Source organism: Ovis canadensis, chromosome 11, assembly GCF_042477335.2.
Source record: "Ovis canadensis isolate MfBH-ARS-UI-01 breed Bighorn chromosome 11, ARS-UI_OviCan_v2, whole genome shotgun sequence".
Classification (NCBI taxonomy): Eukaryota; Metazoa; Chordata; class Mammalia; order Artiodactyla; family Bovidae; genus Ovis; species Ovis canadensis.
Genome location: NC_091255.1, coordinates 42,928,195 through 42,955,335, shown reverse-complemented (window position 1 = coordinate 42,955,335; position 27,141 = coordinate 42,928,195). Strand labels below are relative to the sequence as shown.

General features: G+C 53.9%; 2 protein-coding genes across 4 annotated transcripts; one reads left to right on the top strand and one right to left on the bottom strand.

Moving 5' to 3' along the window:
* Positions 1-4: 4 nt before the first annotated feature.
* Positions 5-11,395, bottom strand: ATPAF2 (ATP synthase mitochondrial F1 complex assembly factor 2). 3 transcript variants are annotated; one of them, XM_069542984.1, is made up of 8 exons: positions 10,951-11,395; positions 6,053-6,097; positions 5,665-5,810; positions 4,854-4,951; positions 3,435-3,515; positions 1,638-1,750; positions 1,143-1,258; positions 5-422 (listed from the first exon to the last, which is right to left on the bottom strand). In XM_069542984.1, the coding sequence occupies exons 1-8, from the start codon at positions 11,081-11,083 to the stop codon at positions 285-287; spliced, it is 870 nt and encodes a 289-aa protein (XP_069399085.1). In that variant the 5' UTR covers positions 11,084-11,395; the 3' UTR covers positions 5-284. The 3 variants fall into 3 exon arrangements, with proteins under 3 accessions (XP_069399085.1, XP_069399086.1, XP_069399087.1); XM_069542985.1 differs by lacking the exon at positions 1,143-1,258; XM_069542986.1 differs by lacking the exons at positions 1,143-1,258; positions 1,638-1,750.
* GID4 (GID complex subunit 4 homolog) lies at positions 11,384-25,730 on the top strand. The gene is made up of 6 exons (XM_069542987.1): positions 11,384-11,864; positions 16,327-16,386; positions 20,001-20,108; positions 20,184-20,285; positions 20,952-21,082; positions 22,998-25,730. Exons 1-6 carry the CDS (start codon positions 11,676-11,678, stop codon positions 23,059-23,061), a joined length of 654 nt encoding a protein of 217 aa, XP_069399088.1. The 5' UTR covers positions 11,384-11,675; the 3' UTR covers positions 23,062-25,730.
* Positions 25,731-27,141: the final 1,411 nt, after the last annotated feature.

Below are 27,141 nucleotides of genomic sequence, written 5' to 3'. Positions count from 1 at the left end.
CAGCTTCACTTTAAAAGTTTGATTAAAAACCAGGGGGAAAAAAAGGTTGAGGGCCACTAATACCTCCCAGACAAGAAAGTCCTGGTGGGCAGCGAGTGTCCTGCAGGTCAGCGGGGTGGCCTCCGGGACCCAGACATGACAGTAGGAACAAGATGAGTGGCAGCTCCTCTCACTTCCAGGCGGAGAAACGTTCAGTATAACCAGTCACTGGTACCCGCGCTCTGGCTCAGCCCAAACCAGCCTCCACTGGCCACAGCATCTCCATCTCAGGCTGAGGGCCGGCGTCACCCCTGCAGCAGCTTGTGCTTGATGGCTGTGCTCTCGGAGCAGAGATGCACGAATAGGGTGCCGGCGGCCGTGCGCGCCCGCAGCTCCTGCAGCTCGTAGTCGTGGGCCCACTCGATGTTGCCCCACTTCTGGATCTGAGGAGAGGACGGGACAGGCTGCAGGGTGACTGCCAAAGCCATGACCCCCCATGGCTGAGGGGAGGAGGCATGCAGGGGAGCGGCAGGTGAGAATGGAGGCCTGGCCTGCCCACCCTGACACTTGGGACCTGCCTGCATTCTGGGTGTCCAGAACATCTGAAGAGCATTTTATACTCAGAGAACTGTTTGTCAGGGAGAAAGTGAGGTTCAAGGAACAACGGCCCCGCTTGGGTCCTGCAGCCAAGGACAGAGCCCAGACCAGAAGCCAGGCTTCCTGCTCCTGCTGCCCGCCCCCGCTCCCACCCAGCTGGCCCTGACACCAGAGTTGCCAGCTCTCTCGTGACACAAACCAGCTTCTCCCCCTGATATTTTTCCAAGCAGATAACTAGACCAACTTGGGAAAAACTGTCATTACAAAAGGCTTTTCATCATGCTAGGAGTCAATTTGTAATAGCAATTAACCTTCTGAGGCTGGAGAAGTAACAAGGGAATTGCAGAGAACATGGTGATTCTGAGTTAAAAAAATGCCAACGGCAGAGCAGCCAAGCCTTGTTCATTCTGAGCCACTACATCAGACATGGACTCGAAGCAGCCTCGGTGACCCAGGGTGCCTGTCTGCGTGTCCAGGCTTAGCCTCCGTGAGCACACAGGCGGCCCCAGGGCACCTGGGGGGCCACCCGGAGCCTCCACCACAGTGGGGCTCCAGCTCCGCCTCACCTGGTACTCCTCCTCCAGGCGCGACAGAAGGACGGCCTGCTCCACCGTCAGGTGCAGGTCCATCAGCCCCAAGGTCAGCACCAGGGACTTGAGCTGGGTCACCACAAACTCAATCCCTACGGGGACACAGCCAGGTTGGCCCCGGGGTCCTGCTGTGTGCAGGGAGCCGCCAGGTGGGGTGCCAGCCCCTCCACATTCTCAGGAGCCTCTGCTCTCCTCAGGAGTCCCTCCTCTGCCCCTGCCTGGGAAGGTACCAGACCTGGCTCTGCCCGTCAGAGGGAGCGCTCCACCCCCGTGACTATAGCCGGGACAGGGGGACTGGAATGGAGGCTCCTGAAGAGGAGACAGCCACGTCCTCCTGGGAGGGGTGAGCCTGCCAGTCCATGAACCAGGTGACAGCGTCTCCCCCGCCAACCCAGTGCTCTGGTAACCCTGGGCTCTGCACACCATGCCCATCATGCCCACCCTCCATGGCCCACAGGAAATACCACGCACCCTGCAGGGCCCACATGTTGTAAGAGGCCAAATGGCTGACCAGCACCTCCCGAGTCCGGGCAGGGATGCTGGGCCCCATAATGCTGGTGGAAGAGCCGATCTCCACGCCGTATCTAGAAGGAAGAGGCCCCGCGTGAGTCTGTCCAGCTGCACAGCCCCGCTACTGCCCAGAAGCAAAGCCCCGGCCTGCCCAGCACACACAGGCCCCATTGGGGGTTTTGGGAGCCACTGCCATCAGGCCTCCTGACCTATAACCTTCTGTCCCTTAGGAGCAGAGGACAGATCAACTATGCATGAAGCTAGGGCTGGCAAGTTAGGAAGCAGGGGCCACAGGCAGCTCCTGAAACTTGAACTCATTGGCATGAAGGTCCATCAGAGCTGTGGGCTGCCTGCTTTTCAGAAGGAAGTCTTCACATGTGAACCATAAAAGGCTTCTTTCAAATATTGTTTTCCTTACAATGGTATTTGTATACATCCTGTGGTTGGTCACTAAGTCGTGTCTGATTCTTGTAACCCCATGGACTGTACCCTGACAGATTTCTCTGTCCATGTCCATGGGATTCTCCAGGCAAGAATACTGGAGTGGGTTGCCATTTCCTCCTCCGGGGGATCTTCCCCACCCAGGGATCGAACCTGCGTCTCTTGCATTGTAGGCAGCTCCTTTACTGACTAAGCCACAATCCTGTATCAGTCAATTACTTTTTCACACGTTTATTAATAAGCCTCCATCACACACACAAGGCACTGTCCCAGCGGGCATGAGCTGGCTTCAAAAACAAAACATTTTCAAGAACAAGCATAGCTATGTAAAATGCAGGAAAAATGTAATGAAATGAAAGCAATTTTTGTAATTTTCTTTCATATATCGCTGATCTTTCTCATCGGTTTAGAAACATTCTTCCTGAAGTTTCTAGTACAAATGAAACACAGGAAGGGGCCACATTTTCCTATAATCTATTAATGTTATAGGTGAGAAATCTTAACTGCCACCAAAAGTGGACAACTTCTTGCCACAGCAAAAACCTGCAGGCACCGAGCTCATGCCTCACGTCATCGAGCTCCCCAGTGAAATGGCATCGCATCCTCACGGTTCTCTCATGGCGTCCAGTTGTCAGGTTTTACCTGATCCTTCAGTGCGCTGGCTCCGCCTCTTACTACAAAACCAGAGGATGCCAACACATCATGGGTGCTCAGGAAATGTGTACGGATGAAAAATGCTATGTCCAAACCACTCCAAGTGCGCAAGCTTACAGAACACCAAGGTCAGAGAGCCCAGGCTAGGAGCCCTTCCCAACAACCTGGGATGAAATAAACCTGACACATCACTGGTCTGTCCACTCTGCACAAGTGTCTTCCTGGGAAGGAAGCCACTGGGCCTCACCAGTCCCTGGACTATCCCTCCACAAGGCCCTGCCCAGACTGTCCTCCATGTGTGTCCAGGTCACACACCTGGCTCTGATTCAGCCACAGAGCAACTGTGACAACAAGCAGGATGGTAGCGGCCAGTGTAGGCACCACTGTGTGCCCAGCAGTGTGCAGCACTCCGTGTACTCCTTATGACACCCAAGGAGACAGGGGTCACAAGCCCCACACACAGAAAGGGAAGCTCAGAGGAATCAGGTCATCACCCCAAAGTCGCACAACCAATGGGGCAGAAGCACTTTAGCTGTATCTACCCTCAAGGGGGCCTGTACTGTCCAAGTCCCCTGGTGCCCTGAACTCAGAACGTCAACCAGCTCAGGGCCCTGGCTGTCCAGTGTGGCCCGGACCCCAGCTGCCGGGTGTGGGGCATCTCACCTCCTCTCGGCCCAGCTGATGACTGGGTCCCACTCATTCCTCTGCAGCTCCACCAGCGTCTCTGGTTCTTCCACCCTGTAGCTAATTCAGTGCAAAAGTGTCTCCATTAATAAAAAAGTACAATTCTCTCATCCAGTGACAGATACAGAAACATGAAAGGCAACAGCACAAAACCTCTCCACCACCACCCCTCCACCCCTGCCTTCCCCCTATATTAGCAGGGCTCTCAAAGAGTGGCCCAGGGCTTATCCAGGACCTGTTGGAAACCCACACCCTCACAGGACGGAGACCAGGAGCCTGCAGCTTCATAAGCCCTCCAAGGGTTCCCTGGACCCTTGACTTTGAGTCCCACTGTCCCAAACGTCCCTGGTTATTGACCAGTCAGGGCCCACAGCGCTGCCCAGTGCTGCCTGCACACTACACTGTCCTGACTCACACCCTGGGTCCTAGGATTCTGTGCCAGCTCATCACTGCATCCTGCCGTCCCCTCCTCTCCCAAGAGGCGGCGAGACCCAGCTGCCTGTGCACCTCTTGCAAGCCTGCCTCCCTCCCAATTACAGATGCGGCCGCTGGTGGCCCTGCCTGACGCCCCCTCAGGCCAGGCCACTGTCCTGACCAAGAGACAGAGCTAGGGTCAGCTGAGTTCAAGGGTGTCGCAGACAGGACCCCAACGGGTGAGCTCAGGGAGGCCAGGCTGGTGTGAGCACAAGTGGCAGAGAGGCAGTGGGGGTGCAGAGGGATGGAGGGGGTGCTGCCCAGTGGGGAAGAGCGGGCCTAGGGCAGAGGGAGGCTCCCATGGCTCTGCTGAGTTGGGATGCTCCCAAGAAGACCCCCTCCCTGAGCTGGACTGGAAGGGCTCCCTCCCTGTCACCAAATTGTCCCCAACACAGATGGCATAGATATTCCAACAGCAGCACCACGGCCTCTGCAGGGGCCTGCTCTGCCCCTCACCCCAGAGCAGACCTCAAGCGCCACCTGGGCGGTAACCCCAGAGCATCTGGGGGGCGCAACTGTTCCTTCCACATCCAGTCAACACCCTAAGAACCTGGCTGCGAAAACGAGCCAAGGAGGAGACCAGCTTCTGGATGCCAAGGACAGACCATCTGCAGCCCAGGTGAGGAGCGATGACCATGCCTGTGAGAACCTGCTAACAGTCAGAAGTGACCCCTGGGCCGTGGAGCCTGCGACAGCCACAGAGGCCAACAGCCCCTGCGTCCCAGGCCGGGGGACAGCTGCCGGGCTACAGGAGGGCTGGTCCTGACACTGGTGCAGCCGTCACGTCCTCTCTCCCAGAGTCTGCAGAGCAGTAGAGTGCTGAGGAGTCACAGGGTCCACTGCTTCCTCCATGGAGACCACTCTGAGCAAAAGGCCCGAGGGACTTGCTGGGGCCCTGGGAAAGGCTGCCCACACGTCCATTACCAGACAGTGTCGGTGTCCAAGAACTTCACGGCCGCCCGGATGAGCTGGTCCTTGTCCCGCTGGGTGGGGTTGTCCAGAGACGTGTTGCACAGTGTGGTCTGGACCAAAGGCACAGAGAGAAAGCCCGTCAGCATCCTGAGGGCCTTGCCCAGGCCCCGGGAGGAATGAACTCCCTCAAGGTCTCAGGCTCTGTACCACCAGGCCCTGTGGTATTTTCCAGGAGGTGCTACCACTGTGACAGCAGTGATAGCTCAGAGCCATGGACACCCAGGCCCAAGGAGACCAGAGTCAGGAGACATGAATGCACTGCTGGATCCAGGCAAGTCGCTCACCACCCGGCCCCCTGAGCCTCAGATGGCGGGGGACAGAGCTGCCAGGCCAGGACAGCTTCTCTGGATCCTCCCTGTGGACTGCAGGCTGCAGAGCCCCTCTAAAGCTCCGTCTGCAGCAGTCACCCCTGCTCCCCCACAGTCCAGGGGAGGCTGGCTCACAGGCCTGAGGCCAAGGAGCCTGCCTAGGGCCTGGGTCCACGTGCCAGGAAACATGGACTCTCCACACGTTGTCTCTTCCTGACCCAGACCACCACAGAGCACAAGAGCCAACCAAATAAAGCATGGCTGCTGCAGCGGAAAAGTGACCAGGGAAGGACGTGTGCCCCAAGAATCTGGAAGAACCAGGCCCGGGCTGGGAGTGGGGTGGGCTGTCTACTGGGGCCTCCCAGAGCCTTACTGGAATCAGGACAGGACCCATACTCCTGCCCAGGGCCCCAGGAAGCCTGTGGTGGCCACAGGGGCAGGCTGTGACCTGTTACCAGGTGCATGGTGTACATCTTGATGGTGTCCTGCTGGGAGTCCCACTCAGTGGCCACGGCAATGGCCAGGGCCTCGCTGGGGACAGTGAAGAGCTTGCCCTGGGGCGTCCTCAGCTTCCTGTGGTCCAGGTTGATCTCGAAGCCACCTTGAAAGATCGAACGGAAACCTCTCAGGTTGATAGGCAGAGTGGAATGATCACCTCTATATTTGGCTACTTGATTTGATGCAAGATGCCACAAGTCCCTTCGTGGGGAATGGCTTATAGAAACTTACCCAACAAGAGCGCTGGGACAAGCTCACTAAGGAGCTGGCTGTAGGTGAAAAGTGTCCCTCACCTCCCATTCACAGAAATAAAAACAAGAGGCAGAGAAAATTCCAGACACTCACCTTCACCCTGTGAGATGCTGACATTCTGATAGAACTTCTTCCTTTCTGTGGGAAAGATTTTTTAAAAAGGGCAGTTAAAGGAGGAGTGGAGGCGCTCATGACCTCACTGCTGACACTGACCACCCAGACTTCCATGGCAGCGCCCGGTCTCCTCGCTCCACATGGTCAATAGCTACTGGGTAAAGCAGGGGAGGAGCCACAGCCCCACCAGCTCCCAAGGACAGTGGCTGTGTCATGAAGCTGCAGCTTGCCTGACTCCAAGACTTCTCCAACACCCCTCCACCCCCCAGCACAACACAATCGAATCTACAGGTGGTGTGACCACCAACATGATGAAGTATTACGATGGCAAAATTTACCACCTTTGTCTGAAATCACAATAGTAATTCTCTCATACCTTTGACCCAAGTAGGAAGTTCCCACTGCCCAATGCTTTATGTGCCAGCCTGGTCTCACTCAGACAGCGGGTAAGACTGAGTCCAGAGGCCCCTGCATCTGTTGGGAGACTTGGGTCGAGGAGTCCAGACTACGTCCAGCATGTTTTCCAGTGCCTAATAGGGCAGCAAGTCCAAGGCCAGATCCAGCAGGAAGCAGAGGGCTGGGGTGTGGGGATCTGAAGACTCTGATCCATCTCTGGGAGAGGGGCCCACCCACCAGCAAGAAGTGCCAGCAGAGCATTCTACACATGCCAACGGCTGGAGATGGGTTGAGAGACCTGGGGGTTGAGGGGCAGCTGGGGGTGGGAGTGGGGGTGGTTGGAGGCAGAGATGGACGACAGAGCCTGAACCACACAAAGCTGCCGGGATAGTGAGGTCTCCCTCGAGGGGGTCTTCATCCTCTGCCTACCTCCTCTGCCCTGGCCAGGCCACTTCTGCACCTGATCGGAGATGTCAGCCAGTGGGCTCAGGGCTCTGCTGGGGGGAGGAACAAACTTGCTGAGGAGCAGCCCCCTCCCAGGGCAGGACTCTAAAAGCCACCCCTGAGGTGCATCCTGTCTCATGGGACAACGGACATTAATCTAGGTGAACAATAAAGCAACCGTGGATGCCAGAAGACCAGACAAGCTGCAAACATGCACTGGGAAGGCTCGTCTCATCTGGGCTAGAGGCAGACCTCCTCACAGCCAGATGGCACCCAAGAGCCGCAGGAGAGTGGGCAGGCCCACCTGCACTGGTGGCTTTCCAGGGCGTGGGGGTGGGGAGTTTCCAGGAGAAGGAATAGTTCACAGGAAGGTGCTGGGCCTCAGAGAGCAGGTTTCAGAGCTAGGAAGGTGGTGTGCAGGGTAAGCCTGCAGTCACAGGGCAGAGGATGGCTAGAGAGGCCCAGATCTGGGGAGGAGCCTGGCAGGTCACCTCAAGGAGGGCTGATGAAGTAGGGAGTCACGTTAGGGGTTCACACAGGTGCTAAGAACAGGATCCGGAAAACTCAATTGGTGGAATCCACACTCCCCAATTTCAAAAGACGGAGGTTTTCTGCCTGGACCCTCCCAGGTCCTGGGTCTCATGAGACAAGTCATGAGACCAGGAGCAAGTGAAGCACCCACATGTTTAGTGATGAGGTGAGCTGACAGCAATGGAAACCCCATCCTTGGAGATGGGAGAGACAGGCTAGTCACAATGAACCCTTATTTTGAGCATAAATCACTCTCTTTACAGGATATCTGTTTCTATGACAAAACCACACTTCAGTTCAGTTCAGTCCAGTCACTCAGTCGTGTCCGACTCTTTGCGACCCCATGAATCGCAGCAAGCCAGGCCTCCCTGTCTATCACCAACTCCAGGAGTTCACTCAGAGTCGCGTCCAACGAGTCAGTGATGCCATCCAGCCATCTCATCCTCTGTTGTCCCCTTCTCCTCCTGCCTCCAATCCCTCCCAGCATCAGAGTCTTTTCCAATGAGTTAACTCTTTGCAAGAGGTGGCCAAAGTACTGGAGTTTCAGCTTTAGCATCATTCCTTCCAAAGAACACCCAGGGTTGATCTCCTTCAGAATGGACTGGTTGGATCTCCTTGCAGTCCAAGGGACTCTCAAGAGTCTTCTCCAACACCACAGTTCAAAAGCATCAATTCTTTGGCACTCAGCTTTCTTCACAGTCCAACTCTCACATCCATACATGACTACTGGAAAAACCATAGCCTTGACTAGACGGACCTTTGTTGGCAAAGTAATGTCTCTGCTTTTGAATATGCTATCTAGGTTGGTCATAACTTTCCTTCCAAAGTCATTCACCCTCAGGGAAATTCAAATGACAGTCCTTCACACCAGCTAGGAAGGCCATAGTCAGACAGATATGTCGGTAAGGGGGCAGAGAAACTGGGACCCTCACACACTGCTGGGGAAATATAAAATGGCGCAACCACCTTGGAAAGTGGGGTGGCCAATCCTCAGAAAGTTAGTTAGCTACCGTTTGATCCAGCAAGTCTGCTCTTGCGTGTGTGCTAAATTGCTTTAGTTGTGTCCAACTCTTTGTGACCCTATGGACTGCAATCCACCAGGCTTTTCTGTCCATGGAATTCTCTAGCCAAGAACACTGGAGTGGGTTGCCATTCCCTTCTCCAAGGGCTCTTCCTGACCCACGAATCAAAGCCGGGTCTCCTGCCTTGCAGGTGTATTCTTTAACCCTGAGCCACTGGGGACGTCCTATTTATTTTTAGGTACCTCCTATGAGAAACGAAAACACATTCTCACACAAAAACCTGTATTCAAGTGTTTACAAAGGCATTCAGAACAGTCAAATGATGAAAACCACCCAAATGTTCATCAATGACTGACTGGGTAAATAAGACACGGTGTGTCCCCAAAACTGAATATTACCAGTTATGTAAAAGAATGAAGTACTGACATGCGCTAACTCTAGGACAAACCTTGTGAAAGTGAAAGTGAAGTTGCTCAGTCGTGTCCGACTCTTTGCAACCCCATAGACTGTAGCCTACCAGGCTCCTCCGTCCATGGGATTTTCCAGGCAAGAGTACTGGAGTGGGTTGCCATTTCCTTCTCCAGAGGATCTTCCGGACCCAGAGATCGAACCAGGGTCTCCTGCATTGTAGGCAGATGCTTTACCGTCTGAGCCACCAGGGAAGCCAGGACGAACCTTGGATATACGCTAAATGGAGAAAAAGACCACATTCCATTTATATGAAATGTCCAAAATAGGGAAATCTATAGATACAGATCTCTGGTGGCTCACAGGTTAAAGCATCTGCCTGCAATGCGGGAGACCCCGGTTCAATCCCTGGGTCAGGAAGACCCCCTGGAGAAGGAAATGGCAACCCACTCCAGTACTCTTGCCTGGAGAATCCCATGGAGGGAGGAGCCTGGTAGGCGACCGTCCACAGGGTCGCAAAGAGTCGGACACGACTGAGCGACTTGACTTCATAGAGAGTGAAGTAGTGGTTGTCTAGGGCTGGAGGGATGGGGTGGGGCAGGGGGATACTCAGAGTGGCAGCTAATGGGTACAGGGATCCTTTGGTGTCATAAGAAGGTTCCAGAACTGATGGCAGCAGAACTCTGAGTATACTGTGCTTAGTCGCTCAGTATGTCCGACTCTGCAACCCCATGGACTGTAACCCGCCAGGCTCCTCTGTCCACAGGGATTCTCCAGGCAAGAATACTGGAGTGGGTAGCCATGCCCTTCCTCCAGGGGATCTTCCCAACCCAGGGATTGAACCCAGGTCTCCCGCAACAAGGGCGGATTCTTTACCATCTGAGCCATTAGGGACCATTAAACTGTACAATCTAAGTGAGTGAATTCTAAATGCATCATTTCAGTAAGGCTGTTTTAAAATTCTTCAGGGCAAGTGTATCTACCACAGCAATTACTATAAACGGGCCAGATGACTAAACACTTTTCCCCAAAACCGCTCTAGCATCCACAGCACTGCTGGCAAACTTTTTCTGTAAAAAGCCAAAGTGTTTTAAGCTTTGCAGGCCATCCAGTGTCTGGCACAACCAGCCAACTCTGCACTGTAGTGAAAACAGCCTTAGGTGTGTGTCAGTGAATGAGCGGGCCTGGGTTCCAGGAAAACTATTTACAAAAACAGGTGGCAGGCTGGCCTCCCTATCTACAGCATCTCCCTCAATCCAGCACAAGCTGTCTCTTTAGAGGAGGCAGACAATGAGACGCTAAACCACTTGTGCAGACAAGACAACTTGTAAGCAGAGACCCCCAGCTTTGACTTCACCGGTGTACTCCTCAGCTGGACAGGCAGGCTCTCTGAAGACCTTTCTTCTCTATGCAGCTGATGGCTGGGACAGCTGGTAGGGGGCTGGAGGCCACACGGGCGACCTCGGAACAGCTCCAACACCGCAGTGACCTTCTCCTCACCCCCACCTTCAGCACAGTACTAACTGGCAGGAAAGAAAGCGTTACTTGTCTTCACTCACTTAAAATCAGTCCCACTCTTATCCCAAAATCTCTGCCTAGGAGTAAGAAAGATCCGCTACAGAAAGCCTCATCCGAGTCGGAAGTGCAGGAAGGGGGCACGGGGTGTCAACTCCTTAGAAGAGGTGGCAGGTGTTCTGGGAGGGCAGCAGGAGGCAGGGCCAGGACAGCTGTGGAGCAAGCGGCCGGGATGGAAGACTTAAAGCCCGAGCTTCAGGCCCCTTCAGTGCCGGTCGCGGGGACACAGAAAGCAGCCTAGCAGACTGGCCTTTGCCCCGCAAACCTCTGAGTCTGCTTCGCGCCTCTAGCGCAATCCCGACCCAGAAGTCGAATTTCCCCGCCTGAAAACAAGGATGACCTCTGCTTCCCCAGTGAAAGAGAGAAAAAAAACCGCACCTGCCAAAAGGAAACGACGCGCGTGTGCCCTGGAGCGATCCCTGCCCTCGCGGGGAACTTCCCTCCCACCGTGTGACCCTGCATGGCCGACCCCTCAGCCTGCTCCGCCCTGGCCTCTCTCACCTGCCGGGGGCACGTAGGCCCGGAAGGGGATAGGGGGCTTTCGCCCCAGCCCCTCGGAGGCGGTGAGGCCACTTCGGGGCCGGTTCAGGAGGCGACGCCCCCCATCCCGCAGCCAAAGGCAGCTCCTCCACATCGCGCGGGGGCCTCAGAGAACGACCGCTCGAGACCAGAGCTCGGGGAAAAGGAGCGAAGGGACCACACGCCGTGTGCTCGAACTCCACAAACCTCCTCACCAGTCGCCGGCACCCTCTCCCTTTTGGGGCGCCGCCATGTTGCGCACGACACTCGTAGCGCGCCGCCGCCGCGCGCCTCAGCGCACGCCGCAGCCAATCAGCATCACAAACGCCCCGGCCCCGCCCCCGCGCCGCGCCTCCGGAAAAAGACTACAAGTCCCAGAGGGCCTCGGCTCCCGCCACGTGCTTTCCCCGCCCGCCAATGGGCGGAATCGCCGAGCCAGCCTGCTCCCGCCCCTCAGCGCGCCCGAGCCAATCGGAAGGGGTGTGTGTGCGAGCGCAGGCGGGGAGGGGGTTCGCTCAGGACCCGGAGGCCCTGCTCGCAGGTCCCGGGGTCCCGGTGGTGGCCGGAGCGCTCGATCTGCTTGCGGCCGGCGGGTGGACCCCTCCCGCCCTACGCGCGCGCCGGCTTCTCCTCCGTCTGCCCTCGGCTTCCGCGCGGCGGCGGCGGTTCCTCCCCCTCCCCCAGCCCTGGCTCCGGGGGACCCCGCGATGCCGGTCCGCACCGAGTGTCCCCCGCCGGCCGGTGCCTCGGCCGCCTCCGCCGCCTCGCTCATCCCGCCGCCGCCTATCAACACGCAGCAGCCCGGCGTGGCCACCAGCCTGCTCTACAGCGGCTCCAAGTTCCGCGGCCACCAGAAGAGCAAGGGGAACTCGTACGACGTGGAGGTAGTGCTGCAGGTGAGCCGGCGGCCCGGCCTCTCGAGACGTCCACGGACCGGGCCACGCCGCCGCCCCCTCGGGCCCGCGGCCACGGACGGGCCTGCTGCCCGGGCCTGCCGGGGGCCCTCCGGCGCACCCCAACCCTGCGGGCCCGAGCCGGGGACCGGCCGCCTCAGATCCGGCCCTGCCTCCCCGTGGCCTGTCGCCCCGGCAACAGTCTTTCTCGGACCCCGTCCGGGAAACTCTCCAGGGATTCCCTCTGACTCTGGACGCTCCCAGGCCCTAGACGTGCCTGCTGCCTCCCACGTTTTCCTCGGTCCCATGAACCCCAGGCCCTGGGACCCGCCTCCTTCTCCGGGGGTTTCCTCCCCGGCAGAGCTTCATCCGCCTCCTCTCTCCATCAGCCCCGGGACCTGAGGGCCCCCATCCCACCTGGACTGCTGCCCCATTCCTTAGCCTGGGCACTCACATCCTAAGTGGGCTCCTCACAGTCTGTTAGAAGCTGATCTCCTAGCCCCCAACCCATAGTCTCTTCCTGGCTCAGACTCCTGACACTCCCTACTCCCCACCCTCTTTCCACTTCCAGTCCACTCCTGTTCTGTCCATCTGTCTGCCCAGACCTCCCCATCTCTCTGTTCTCCTCCTTCCTGGCTCTAGGGGACCCTCTTACTGTATTTTTAACTTTGATCCACATGTCAGGGCTTCCTTTGTAGTCTCTGATACTCATGCTAGGAAATGTAACTCACCCACTTTTATTTCTCATATGGTATTTCCTTCCCCCATCTGACCTGGATTTCTGAGAACCTGCTGCCAGCTCCTAATGGCTTTGGAACTTTAGCTTTACCTGTCCCAGCTCCTTCCTGCACTTCACTCCTCTCTTGTCGATGGGAGCACACTTGACATTTCCTCCCGGCCCAAGGAGATCGGCAGTGGTTAATCCTCTTTCTTCTCTGCCTTCTTGGAAAACTGTTCCTCCCGTCTATCTGCCCAGGCCTGCAGCAGGACCCACTTCCTCCTCCCTTCGCCCTGTTGTCTTCAATCTGATACCTCACCTCCTGAGCTGTGCCTAAAAGCTCCTCCAAACACTGTCCCCTCAAAGGTCTTGCAGAAGCTTTGATGTTCTGTCTGAGGACAGAATGTAGGATGTAGATGTAGAATGTAGGTTCTGTGTGAGGACAGAATTTTTCTCCTGTCCTTTGCTCTTTGCTGATTTTAAATCTCAAACAGCCTCTCTTCTCAGCCTCTCTTCTCCCACCTTAAAGACAACGGGGATATGTTTTGTCTCCACCAACTGCCGATTCATCTGCCTCTTTTTATCTTACTGCTTTGTGGGAGTAAGTCTTTTACTTTAGATCAAGAGAACTCCATCTCTGTTAATTGTGTCTCTGGTCTACAAACTGAAATTTCTAACATGAGCTATGATGTTTATCATAATTAAAAAAATGGGCATTACCTGGTGGTCTCATGGTTAGGATTTGGCACTTTCACTGGACTGTGGCCCAAGTCCAGTCCTTACTCGGGGAACTGAGATCCTTTGAGCTGTGAGACAAGGCCAGGAAAAGAAAAGGGTCGTGGCTGAGTTATTTCAGCTTTCACCATTTTCGACCACTGTGGCAATCTCCCTTCTCTTCTGCTCCAAATGTGAGAATTGAGTAGGAAGATACAGACTCTTTTACATTTTGCAGCTCATGATAAAATTCTAGAAGTGAGATGCCTGGTGTGGGTCATGTTTGGGATGATCTTAACTTGGGCCTCTTGTTGAGTTTAATGGTGTCTAATGGGGTTGGGGACCAGTGGCGGAGCAGCCTGGTATCACAGACAAATCTTGGTTCCTGCGGCAGCTCCCCTCCCTGTCCTCAGTGTGTTGTTTCTGAATTCCTGCTGGTGCCAATTCCCTTGTGAACTGGTGGGAGTAGGGATTGGGTTGGTGCACAACTGGCAGGTCCCAGGGTGGCCAGAGTGACCTGGCCAGTGGCTGGAGGCCACTTGGAGTCGGCCCTCTGCTGGTGGGGGCGGCAGTCACACCCAGGAATGCTGCCCTGCACCTGGACCTGGATGGGTGAGTGTCTTACTGTCGCAGAGAGTCTGGCCTGTGAGTTGCCCAATCAGCTGGTTTTTCAGCCACAACTGGGTTCTTGGGCTCTGTCATCTTAGAAACTTCTGACTTTTGTAACTCCGCCTCTTTCCTGCTTTCTTTCTATTTTTCATAGGAGCTTTATTGAGGTATGATTCGCCTGTCACACAAGTCACACATGTAAGGTGTACAGTTCAGTAGTTTTTAGTGTGGTCCCAAAGCTGTGTAACTGCCACTGCAGTCTAATTTTAGAACATCTTCATTACCCCCAGAAAGAATCCTTAGGTGCCACACCCCTCCAACACTATTCAGTTGCTAAGTCATATTCGACTCTCTGTGACCTCATGGACTGCAGCACGCCAGGCTCCTCTGTCCTTCACTAACTCCTGGAGGTTCCTCAAACTCATGTCCATTGAGTCAGTGATGTTATCTAACCGTCTCATCCTCTGCCGCCCCTTCCTCCTCCTGCCCTCAATCTTTCACAGCATCAGGGTCTTTTCCAACGAGTCAGCTCTTCACATCAGGTGGCCAAAGTATTGGAGCTTCAGCTTTAGCATCAGTCCTTCCAATGAAGAGTCAGGGTTGATTTCCTTTAGGATTGACTGATTTGATCTCCATGCAGTCCAAGGACTCCAGCCCTAGACAACCCCTAATTTTTCTTCCCCTAAGATTTGCTTATTGGGGCCTTTTCACGTAAAGGGAATCATACGGTAACTTTCTGTGTCTAGCTTGTCACACTGAGCACTGTGTTTTGAGGTTCGTCCACATCACAGCAGGAGCCAGTGCTCCCTCCCTTTGTGTCGTTGTGTCATCGTCCCCTAGTGGCTCTGCAGCATTCTGTTCCTGTGCTGATGCGTAGATGGCTGTTTGTGGGTGTTTCCTCTCTGGGGCTGTCATGAACACGCCACTGTGCACATTCACGCGCGAGTTGTTATGTGTACATTGTCCGCATTTCTCCTGGGTGTCTCCCTACCAGTGGAATAGTGGGTTGTATGGTGACTGTTTAACATTTGGGAGCTGCCAGGCTGATTTCCAAAGTGGTTGCACCATTTTCCATCTCCACCAGCAGTGTCAGAGGCTCAGTTTCTCCACGTCCCTGTCACACTTGTCACGGTCCCTCTTTTTGATTATAGCCTCACCCCATAGTGGGGGTGAGGTGGCATCTCTTGTGGTTCTGATTGAACTTCTTTGATGACTAAAGATGGGCCTCTCTTCATGTGCTTCTGGAGTGCTTGCTTTTCCCCTAAAATTGCAATTTAAAGAATTCTTCAAATCTTTGTAAGGTTCCGACCTGGTGGTGGTGGTGGTGTTTTTTATGTTACTGTGACTACTCTCTTTCTCCTCTGCCATCCAAGAAGCCAAGAGTGAAGTGAGGGCCGGGTCACTGTAGGAGGAATATTAGGAAGAGCAGCTGTTGGACACAGCTGTGCTTCGAGCACCTTCTTGCTGAGGCCTCTGCCTTGTTCTCTCTCACTGAGATGCTGGCTGGCTGCTGGGTCGACACTCCCTTGGTTCAAAAAGATCAATTCGGGCAGAGAGGGAGAGACACATGGTTGGATGGAGGCCAAACTGAAATTCTGATTCTCAAGCATGTGATAATCCATGCAAAATGTTAGCCAATTTAGTTGAGTTTTTAATCTTATTAGAGAGTATCCTTGCCACCTGATACCCTTTCTGGCAGCTGTGAAACCCAAACTGTATTGAATTTGGTGAGAATCACACCGTTGAAACAAGGCTTCGGGTTCAAGCCATGGGTCCTTGAACACAGCTTCCTTGCTGACCCCTGTAAGTTCAGGTTGGCTGCTCCATTTTGTCGGATGCCCATGTTGGCAGGTGAGGACATTTGCAGAGCTGCGGTGCTTTTCAGGTGCAGACCTTTGTCCACTGCACCAGACAGTGGGACCGCTCCAGCTTCGTGAAGCTGCATGCTTCGGGCTGGCCGAGCTCACTGCAGCTTTGAAGCACCACTTTGGTGTTTGGCTCATGGTGCACTGGAAGGTATAGGGTCCTCAGATCTGAGGAATGCAACAAACGTTCCTAGTTTTTTTCTTTTTTTAATATGTATCTATTTATGTGGCTACACCTGGTCTGCCTTGCTGGCATGCAGATCTTTAGTTGCAGCATGTGGGATCTAGTTCCCTGATCAGGGATTGAACCTGGGCCCCCTGCATGGGGAGCGTGGAGCCTTGGTCACTGGACCACCAGGAGAGTCCCCCTAGTTTCTTAACACGAGGCCTTACTCAGCATTAAACACTCAGCTTGCTGCTGGACTGGGGAGACCCAGCTGTACCAGCCTCCAGGCTCCCTCACTCCTCGGCCTCCAAGGGGCCTCTGCATGCTGGACATGCTTCTGCTGTCCCTGGTGGACCCTGCATTTGTAACAAGGCTTGTGTCCTATCTTTTCAGCACGTGGACACGGGGAACTCCTACCTTTGCGGGTATCTGAAGATCAAAGGCCTTACTGAGGTAAGTGCTCTTCCTGCAGGCGGGGGCCTGGTGGGGACAGCATGTTGGGACCCCGGGTGTGAAGGGCCAGTGAGCTCGACTCTGCAGGCCTGACTCAGGAGCCCCATATCTTGAGTGCAGTTATTGTAAGGGAGCAGGAGCAGGCAGTGTGGATGTGTGCATTCACAGATGTTTAAGTTTATCAAAAGGTCACCATGTGACCAACACTACTGATTTTACTTTGAGCCTTTTTGAGGAAAACAAAAATATCAGAGCATCACTGCTGCCATCATGGTTAGTTTCACTTTCTGGAGTGAGCAGCACCCCTCCGAGACCATGGCCCTGGAGGTTTCTCCGGCAGAAGGAGCTGCTCCCTCCCTCAAGGCCAGCTTTTCAATCTTCAGAACTCAGGAATGTCACAGGCGAGAGATAGCACCCTCTGTCTTCCCACTGGCGAGCAGGAAGGGGGCCTGGCCACGCTGCTCAGAGTAGTGAGGGGCTGACGGACAACCTTCACCTGTTTGTGTCAGTTGGCTTACCTGTGAGGTGAGGGCTCCAGGTGCCCATTTCAGGGCCCGAGGGGATGCGGCATCAGTGATCAGGCAGCTCTGGGAGCTGCTGACCCCCAGGCTGGGCCCCCCACAGTCGGAAAGCACTGGTTTCCGTCTCCCTGCCCCTCTGGTTCTCCCGCTTTCCTATCAGATGTCTGAGAGTCTCCTGAGAATTCAGTTGTTGAGACAGACCTCTGGAAACATATCACATCAAGTCGGGGCAGCAAGTGACAGCACGAGGAAGGACTCTCACCTGGGTCTGTGCTGCAGAAGACCGAGCAACAGAACATGCTCAACTCGCAGGCGGCCATACGTGTGTGTTGAGTGTAGAACAAAAGTGTTGAACTTCATAAGGAAGCCAGCAGAGTCTGTAGTGTGGAATGGGGACCTGATTCCAAATGGTCACAGCAAGCTGCACACAGATGGTGGGCAGGACTAAAAACCCACAGACGGAAAGGCTGCGGTGGCCTTGTGGGGGCAGGTGGCCCGAATGCAGGGTAGCGCCCCAAGCCACCCAAAAGCTGCTTTCCCAAGGAGGGGAGTGTCGCTGCCAGCTCTTCCCACTCGGAGCCACCTTCGTCAGAGGGGGCTGTGTTTCCTGAGGGTCTGTCATCCTGCCGGAGTCTTCCAAGTCTTTTAATTCACCTTTTTTTAAACTCTTTTTAACTGAAATATAGTTCCCATAGCACAGAATTCACCCATTTAAGATGTACAACCTGAGACTTCCCTGGCAGTCCAGTGGTTAGGACATCACGCTTCCACTACTGGGGCTTGGGTTCCATCCCTGATCAGGGAACTGAGATCCCATGTGCCGCATGGTGTGGCAAAAAAAAACAAAGCGCTGTTTTTGTTTGCCTTTCCATTTATAGTTGTGGAAATAGCAGATATCTGACTTATTTTAACGTGACTAATCAGCCATGGTCTTCCTCATGTGTACGAAAATAGGGAAAACTAACTACATAATTGGAGATAACTGGCCTCCTACCTGCCTTGAGTCACAAACACAGTTTGGGAAGTTTTGTTTGCCTTGTGGAGACTGAATCCCAAAACTGTGAAGAATGGGTGTCAAGTGATACTCTCTTTGCATTCCCAGCCAGCCACCTGTAGGGAGAGGGGCATCTCTGGGGAGCCCAACATAGGTGGCTGGGAGCCCACCGGGAGGGTGTCAGGCCCACCACACACTCCCCCAGACAATGCTGGGCACTCTGAGGCTGTGCTGGGTTTACTTGGAACACAGGTGGTCACGCCACCAGATGCAGAGACTGCCTTACTGGTCAATCAAACGTGGATATTCCAGAAGATGGGTCTTCATGGAAAGCTGGACTCACCTCCAGGCAGGCAGATGCTAGCCGTGCCCGCCCTCCCTTTGTGAGCCCCCTACCCCTGGCTGTAGTCAGAGCTTGAATGTCCTTGCTTGCCCTGCGAGGGGTTTTGTCTTTTGGGTTCCTTCTGTTCCTTCCTTCATTCATTCATTAGATATTTATTTTATTTAATTCTCAGTGTTTGTGGGTACCTAGTGGTCACCCTGGTAGACTGCCTGGAACATTTTAGAGAGGTGGGTGCAGAATCACTTGTTAGGAAAACTCGTGACTTGACCGTAAGCTTGTTCTTTGTTATTACATAGTAGGACCACTTGATCATTCATCCTTCTCTCTCTTTATGGACATCTTGATAAAATACGAAGATTCAAAACTCAGGAAGTCAGTTTACTGTCTAGCCGTTAATTTAACGTCTCAAGTCAGCTGCCAGCTTACAAAGCAATTTTTCCCTTGGCAGGTCTTTCTCAAATGATTGCTATAATTTGGTTTATACCTTTAAAAATCAGGTTTCCGCTTAGGCAGTTTTGGTCTCTACAATTTTTTGGCTCTGTCTGTGTCGGTATGTGTTTGAGGAACGCAGTGCCACCATTGGGGTGAAGATTTCAGTTTTAGGGGGATGGCAGATCTGCCGTGTTTCAAGTTCACTGCTACAAGGGCAGGCTACTTTGGCGTGTGCAGTAAAGTGGTCGTGGCCTTCCTTTAAGCCCCAGGCCAGTGAGGCTGCAGTACCCTGCGGGGGTTCCGAGCCACCTGGCAGGCAAGCCGGCAGAAGTGGCAAAACCTTGGGAATGTATTTAAACCGGTAGATGTTTAATACTGAGCAAGAGGGGCTGACGTAGGGTGTAAGGAAGAGAGCAGGTCCTCCGTGGTCTCGGGACATCAGGATGGTGACCTGTGCTCTGCTGGGTGGGGGTCGTCACAGCACCCCCAGGAATGACCCGGGCTGGCGGGCAGCTCTGAGGGGCTGCCTGGTGACACTGAGGGGTGGCCTGGTGGGTGGGTTTTTACAAATGCAGAGAAATGGTAAACTTTTTACAGTGGTTACTTGTTCTTCCGTTAACTTTTTGCAAATCTTTTGTATGAGCAGAGGGACAAACAGCAGGGTTATTGGGAGTATTAACATTTCAGGCACCCGGTCAGGATGACCACTCGTTTGCTCTTCTGGTGGTTGTGGTTTCCCGGGGTAGACATGGTCATCAGTGTTTCCCGTCATGTAAGTTGTCTTAGCTCACATGATACAATTACACGAGTGCCTCTCACATCAGGCTATTTGACAGCCCCTTCCCTGCCCCTCAAACCTGAGAGCTGGCGCACCAGGGACAGACCGAGCCAGTCTGAGAAGCGATGACCAGGCTGAGCCATGAAGACGAGGCTGTGATTCCACAGTCTCTCTGGGTGTTTTCCTTGGAAAGTACAACCTATCAAGTTACCATCTGCTCTGTATGCTAGAATATTCAGAAGTAACTTGTCCAAGTTCTTTTCTGAGCCATCAACACATCACAAGCGCGCCAAAGAAGAGTTCTCTGCTTCTGGCAAAGTCCCCAGAATCCAGGAGACATCCCACCCCCACCCCGGGCCCCTCAAGTCAGGCTCCCTCCTCTGCCGTGGGTGTTGCTGCACCTGCCTCTGGTCTGGGTGGTCGCCCAGCACTGTGGTCCTCTTTTCAAAGTTCTGGGGAGAAATAAAAGCGAACTTGGTTTGTTCCTTTGTGAAAAGTTAGAACTCCTATTGGACATCTTGTTTGATATTTGTGTTTTTGCCACAGGAGTACCCAACCCTCACGACCTTCTTTGAAGGAGAAATAATCAGCAGGAAGCACCCTTTCTTAACCCGCAAGTGGGACGCTGACGAGGACGTGGACCGGAAGCACTGGGTGAGTGCCTCGGCCCCGCCCCCAGGCCCACGGCCCCGCCCAGCCCTCATCCTATGCTCTGCTTTTGGCTTTCAGGGCAAGTTTCTGGCTTTTTATCAGTATGCAAAATCGTTTAACTCAGACGACTTTGATTACGAAGAGCTGAAGAGTGGGGACTATGTCTTCATGAGGTGGAAGGTAAGGGGGCCCGGCCTCACCCTCTCTGCTCTGTGACCCCTCCCCCTGCTCTGTGACCCCTCTCCCTCTGGCTTCACCTTCCACCCTGCAAGCTGGGTCATCCTGAGGGTCCCATGGACTTGGGAGACCCCTCTTCTTAGCCCCTAAGTGAAGTGACCTCCCTGGCCAGCCTCTCACCCGGGCTGCGGGCCATCACAGTGCCCCTGGTCCCTCCAGCTCAGGGAATGGGGGTGGGTTTCCCTTTTAGCTCCTGAAGAGTCTGTCAGGTGGGCTTCCTCTGGTACTTCCTGAGCTAGAGCCACGGGTACCAAGTTCAGGAGGTGAGTTTGTGAGCCTCCACCTACCTCCAACCCCAGGCCCCCAGCCTGTGGGAAAAGCTGTTTTATTTTGAAATCTCGCCAGTGTTTCTACAGACCAAAGCCTGTAGCATCCTCCTTCCCAGGCTCTGTGCTGAGAACCGGGGCCAGGGCTCGGCCCAGACCTGAGTCCCACCCCACAGCCTGCTCCCGGCTCTGACCCTAGCAACCTTGAGATATGGGGGCCATGCTTGGTCTAGAACACACAGGTGGCACATGGTTCACGGTCACCCAGTGAGGCTGAGAGCCAGCTGCAAGAGGCAGGGAGGCCTGGGGCCAGAGCTGCGACACTGACCCTCTGTGCATGCAGGAGCAGTTCCTAGTCCCGGACCACACGATCAAGGACATCAGCGGTGCTTCCTTTGCGGGCTTCTATTACATCTGCTTCCAGAAGTCAGCGGCCTCCATAGAGGGCTACTACTACCACAGGAGCTCGGAGTGGTAAGGACTGAGTGCTTGGCCACACTTCCCGAAGTGCTCACATGGGGGCTTGTTTGCCTCCCCAGAGCGGTGTAAATGGGTGCAAAGGTGAAGTTCTGGGTACAGGCATTCACTGCTGAATGCTTTCAAGCAGCCCTATTTTCAGCTACGTTTATCTCAGGCTTGTGGGTCTTGTCTTCATTCCTCCCAGACTCAGTAGTTAAGAGTGTGAGATCCCATGTGAACTCTGCTGTCGGCGGCCTTTCTGATTTTGTGCTCACCTTCCTGCTCAAAGTCGGTTGGTAACCAGGGCCCGTGGGCCTTATGGGCCTGCCTTCTGCCAAGGTGACAGCCACGTGCTCCTGGGTGTGGCCTTTGCCACTGTTGTGGGGCCTCTCATGGCTTTTTGAGCTTCTGTAGGTGCCCTATCCACCTGAAGGGTGGCTGTGCCCTCAAACACCTGATTTCTTCTGGATGTTGAAGCTCTTTATTTCCTGTCAACTCTTGCATGCTTTAAAGGTTCATGAAGAACACTGCCCAGGGCTGACCAGCAGTGGCCAAGGGCCCAGGGGTTCCATGCTACCCTGGTTTCTCTGAGAACAGACGTTGGGATTTCAGCACCTGTTCAGTTTTCAAATGAGTGTTTAAAACTTTTGGTCTTCTTTTAAAATCACCAGGTTTATTGAGAAGCAGCTCACGTGCCATCTAATCCCCTCATTGAAAGTGTAGAGTCCAGGGGCCCTTCATGTCAGCACGGTTTTGTCACTCGATTTCAGAATGTTTCCACTGGCAGAGAGGAAGCCCTGTCCCCCTAGGAGCCGTCACCCAGCTCCCCGCCCCTACCAGCTGCAGGCACCGCTAATTTGCTCTGAGTATAGGTTTGCCTGTTCTGAGCGCTTCACGAATGTGGGCCCGTGCACTGTTTGCCCTCTGGGTCTTGTCATTGTGTTTTGAAGACCCCATATTGCATGTTGAGTGCACGTCAGTCCTTCGTCTTTATTGCTGAGCAATTTCCTGTCATGTGGATGGGGGCCACATTATCTTTATCTGTTGATCAGTGGATGGACCTGTGGCTCATCCCCACCTTCTGGCTGCTGTGGACGTGGGTGTGCCCAAGCCTGTCTGGGGCCTGCTTTCAGTTCCTCGGGGTATGCAGCTGGGGCAGGTTGCTGGGTCATGGGTGAGTCTGCGGTCACTTCTTAGGGAACCGTTTCCCTCAGCAGTTGCAGCTTCCCGCTCCTGCCAGGGATGCACACAGTTCTGCTTCTCCTGCGTCTCCACATGCCCCCAGCACTCAGATGTCTTTGTGATGCTGGCCAGCCCGCCGGGAGGGGAGAGCTCTGTTCTGACGGCTAACACGATGTCCTTCCTTGAGGTGTTGGGGAGAGAGATGAGCCACTTTTCCTGTGCTGTACCTCACTCCTCTGTGGACAAGTGAGGGAGCTGACACACCATCCATGCTGGGTGTCCCCAAGTGGGAGCTGTCCCTGCCTGTTTCTCTGTCCCCTGTTTCACTCCTGAGAGCACCCATCACGGGGTCATACTCCCTGCAGAGCCCCTGATGCTCTGGAGTCTCACAGCCATGTCCAGGGAGGAGGAAGATGGAGTCGCTGAGGTTGGGGGTGTGGCTGTGATGTCATCATTGCAAGCCCTCCAGATTCTGGGCGGATCAGCACGTGCCCGGGTTCCCTGGGAGCTCTGAGGGTCACACGACTTCAGAGGGAAGCAGGGTGGTGGAGCAGGCAGAGCGCCTGGTCTGCATCCTCCCTGAGAGGACCAGCCTCTCCTTGCCTAAGATAGGCTGTTGCTGGTTCAGTTCCCCTGAGGAAGCTGAGATAAGCATACATTTCATCTGGGTTTGGGGTCTCCTGGGGTCGGGTTCCATACTCTGTGTGGTTTTCAGGATGCTCTAACTCCTCCGCCTCTCCTCCCGCAGGTATCAGTCGCTAAATCTCACTCATGTTCCAGAACACAGCGCCCCCATCTACGAATTCCGGTGACAGCGGCTCGGAACAGTAACCAAACAAACTGAACTTGGCAAAAAAGAACTTTGCCGGGAAAACCGGGTACCTGCCAGAACCGGGAGAACATGTGTTCCTGTTTCTTCACGAGCAGACTTGCATCGAAAGCATGAATGTCAGCCCGCAGCATCCGAGGAGCGGCCAGCCCACGGGGCAGGTGGAGGGCGACCTCGGCTCTTCCTCCCTCCCTGTGAGGTTTGGTCATGAGCTGTTCCTAGGCTGCCGTCAATGCACTTTTCCTTCCTGCACAGCTAACTTCTGTATCCCTGAGACGCACAGCCCTTGCTCCACCCCTGCCTCCAGCTGCATAGGTCAGCCCCAGCCCCCCCGGGCCACGGTGCTCAGTGGTCCCCACCCAGGGCCCCTGCCCCCAGCTGCTTAGTCTGGTAAGTCAAGAGAAGGCAGAGCCCAGCTCCCACGTGCCCCTGGAGTTCCGTGCGGGGCGCAGGCCAAGTGCTCAGCGAGGGCGATCTAGCCAAGCTAGCCTGTGGTCAGTGGGTCCCTTGGGCCTGCCGTTGGGACCACAGGGTTTGAGGCTTCCAGGTCCCTGGCAGGAACAGACTCCAATCCTGCCCACTCAGCACGTTTGCTCCAAACTTTTGAACTTGAGGGCAATACTAAACTTTAAAAAAAAGAAAAGTTTTTTTATTACAAAATTATTTTTATGGTTCCTTTAGCAAGGACCCTATGGCAAATGCACAATTATTCAGAATTACATTTTATCGTTTTCACATTGAAAACAGCAAATGTTGACTTAGTAATTTTTATATCTATATGTAAATGTATATTTAATCAGCCAGCAGTTTGAAACTGGTCACCTGGTGAGACGTTCTGCAGCATTGCATCCATTCTAGTGCTAAACGTGAGGACCATTCTGGGGGCCAGTTTAGCACTTGTTCCTCCTCCTCTCGCTACTCAAAACAGCAGCGCTTCCAGCAACCTCTCCCATCAGGCAGAAGGGGCCGCTGCAGCCCTAGACCCGCAGCTCAGCGGTGTCGGGGCATAGGAGGGGCTGAGCTTGAACACGCTCAAGTAACCCAAGGCTCATGTGCCAAAGTATGTGTGTGTGCGCACACAGGCGTGCGCTGCTGTTTTGTTTTGTTTAAATGTTTAGAGAGCTTCATGTGGCATCCGCTACAGCCCCCATATGCAGCAAGGCCTGGGAGGTTTGGTGACTTCTGGTGATTTACAGACTCACTCGGAACACGAGAGGGAAAGCTTTAACCGAGGGGTAGTGTTGCCATAACCCACAGGAGCAGAACTGGCGCAGGGGACAGGTCCAGGGCGGAGGGAGAAGGCGCGAAGCCCTCCGGTCTAGGTGAGCGGTGGGGCGGGTCTCTTAGTCTCAGAATCCTTTATCGAAGTACGTGTTGTATGTTGCTGAGATTGCATGTCAGGAGAAGCCTTAAGGAGAAGTATTGGGAAGGTGGCTGCAGCAGAAGGATGGCTCACGTCCGTCTGGAGAGATGAGTCAGAAACATCCTCTTGATTTTAGAGCCGGCTGGCAACATGGGGGCCAGGTGGCGTGGGCTCCCTTTCCCTGCCCCCAATTTCTCAGCGAGTAACCAGCGCCTGCATTTTGCCAGCTCCTTGAAGGGTTCAGGTACCCCTGAGGGAAAGGCGCCCCGCCCCCAGCCTCCTGGAGCTGGTCGGGGCCCACGTGTGTGGCCGTGAGTGGGCAGCCGGTGGGCTGGACAGGGTGTCGGCATGTTGCTGCTGCTTGGCGGCCCAGGTGGGCAGGGCTCTGCTGTGGGCTGACTTCCTTGCTGAGCCAGGGGTCAGATGCAGTAGTGTTTGGGGATGAAGATGTGGTACATTTGTCAGCTCTTTGGGACACACCTGTGATAAAGGTTGGTTCTCGTAAAATCCTGACTCTCAGGGGTGCAGAAGCAGGGGTTTCTCTATCCCCCGAGGACCCCCCAGACCCTCCACCCTGACTTAGTTCCTGGGGGAGCTTGGACCGTCACCCCCAGCTGTGGTCACTCCCGAGCCTTCTCAGTAATCCATGCATCTCTGGTTCTACGTGCAATGCTTCTGGTGGACACTCTTGTTCATCACTGAGAAACCAGTGCGGGTGCAGGCTCCCCACCACCTCCCCTCCCCACTCAGGACCCAGCTCCTGCTCCTCTGCTCCGCTCTGCACGCCCAGCCTGCCTCTGCCCGGAGCCCCCTCCTCCCACCCATTGCCCTCTCCAACTCCACATGTCTCACCTGTGGACGGACAGACTGGCGCCGCCCGTGCAGCGCTGGTTCCATGGGTGACATGCACAGCAGACTCCAGGGGGCAGAGGGGCTTTTCAATGTCTTTTGCTTTCAGAAACAGGGAATTTATATTCTAAGGCCTTGAAATGATTTTGTTTTTCCTCATAAAATAGTCAGATAAGCTAATTTTTAAAAAGGAAATGCCATTGAGTATGTGCATTGTGGTTTAAAATTACTAACGAGTTCTGGGAAAGAAAAGTAATATTTGATTTTGAATCTTACATGTTTTTAAAAATTAGATTTGAATGGGCAAAAGGATGAGTATTTTGTTTCTTTGGGGAGGATATGTGGAAAGGGTATGAGAGTTTGGGATGGGAGAAGTATTTTGCAGAGCTATCAATGTCCAAATAATTTTTAAAAAGTAATAAAGGTATTTAAGCTTCAAATCTGCCCTATTTCTAAATCAAGACAGTTCTGGTGGATTTTCAACCTTCCAGTTCAGGAAAGTGCAGGTTCCATCTGTGGTCAGGAACCAAGATCCCACCCACTTCGGGGCAACTAAGCCTGTGTGCCACATCTACTGAGCCACCACAAGGGGCCTGGGTGCTGAAGCTAAGACTCGACACAGCCACAAATAAAATTTTCAAAATAAAAATGGTCCACATCAAAAAATCCTGTAAAAATTTACCATTTTAGCCAATTTGAAGTGTACAGTTCAGTAATGTTAAGCACATTCATAGTGTACAAGCTTCACCACTGTCATCTCCAGAACCTTCCCTGCTTCCCATAGTAGAGCTCAGTCCCTGTTAAACACCAGCTCCTCACCCCCAGCCACTGACATCCACCACTCTAGTTTCTGTCTCTAGGGATCTGACCACTCCAGGGACTTTGTGTACGTGAGTCACCAGTATTTGCCCTTTTGTGACTGGCCTGTTTCACTTAACGTGTCTGAGAACTTCCTTTTTAAGGCTGAAGAACAGACCACTGTATAGACCACTTTCGTTTATCTGTTCATCCATCAACGAACGCTTGCGTTACTCCACTTCCAGGGCATTGCAAATAATGAACATGGGTGTACCAATTCCTCTTCAAGTCTCTGCTTTCACTTTTGGATGTATACTCAGAAGTGGAATTGCTAGATCAGATGGCAGGTCTATTTTTAACTTTTGAGGAACCTCCATACTGTTTTCCACAGTTGGCTGCACCATTTTACATTCCTACCAACAGTGCTGGAGAAGGCAATGGCAACCTGCTCTGGTATTCCTGCCTGGAGAATCCCATGCACAGAAGAGCCTGGTGTGCTACAATCCATGGGGTTGCAAAGAGTCAGACATGACTGAGTGACTAACACGCCAACAGTGCCCGAGAGTTTCAATTTCTCCACGTTCTAACCACCACCTGTTACATGTACATACATTACACACATCCTAACGGATGTGCGGTGTTATCTTACTGGTTTTGACTTGCATTTCCCTAATGGCTAGTGGTGTGGAGCACCTTTTAACATGTTGGCTGTATTAATATGTCTTCTTTGGAGAAATGTCTACTCAAGTCTTTTCTATGTTTTAAAAATCAGGTGGTTGTGTTCCTGTTGGTCAGTGACTTCTTTATATATTCTGCTTATTAACCCCTTATCAGGTACCCGGCTGGCAGATATTTCCCCCCACATCTTGGGTTTACTTTTCACTCTGTTGATATGGTATCCTTTGATGCACACGTTGAATATTTTCGGAGATCCAGCAGCAGCCTGTCTAGAAGTTTGTCAACTCTCAAAGATTACTCAGGCGAGGGCCTCCCCTGGTGGTTCAGTGGTTAAGAACTCACCGCAATGCAGAGGATGCAGGTTTGCTCCCTGGT

What these genes read in the sequence shown, in the direction of transcription:
- GID4 (XM_069542987.1), top strand. Translation starts at nt 11,676, where the DNA reads ATGCCGGTCCGCACCGAGTGTCCCCCGCCGGCCGGTGCCTCGGCCGCC. An exon ending in ACGTGGAGGTAGTGCTGCAG is followed by an intron (nt 11,865 to 16,326) that starts GTGAGCCGGCGG and finishes CTATCTTTTCAG; the next exon opens with CACGTGGACACGGGGAACTC. An exon ending in ACGTGGACCGGAAGCACTGG is followed by an intron (nt 20,109 to 20,183) that starts GTGAGTGCCTCG and finishes TTTGGCTTTCAG; the next exon opens with GGCAAGTTTCTGGCTTTTTA.
- ATPAF2 (XM_069542984.1), bottom strand. Translation starts at nt 11,083, where the DNA reads ATGTGGAGGAGCTGCCTTTGGCTGCGGGATGGGGGGCGTCGCCTCCTG. An exon ending in ATCAGCTGGGCCGAGAGGAG is followed by an intron (nt 1,751 to 3,434) that starts GTGAGATGCCCC and finishes TCTTCCTTCTAG; the next exon opens with ATACGGCGTGGAGATCGGCT. An exon ending in GCCTGGAGGAGGAGTACCAG is followed by an intron (nt 423 to 1,142) that starts GTGAGGCGGAGC and finishes TCCTCTCCTCAG; the next exon opens with ATCCAGAAGTGGGGCAACAT.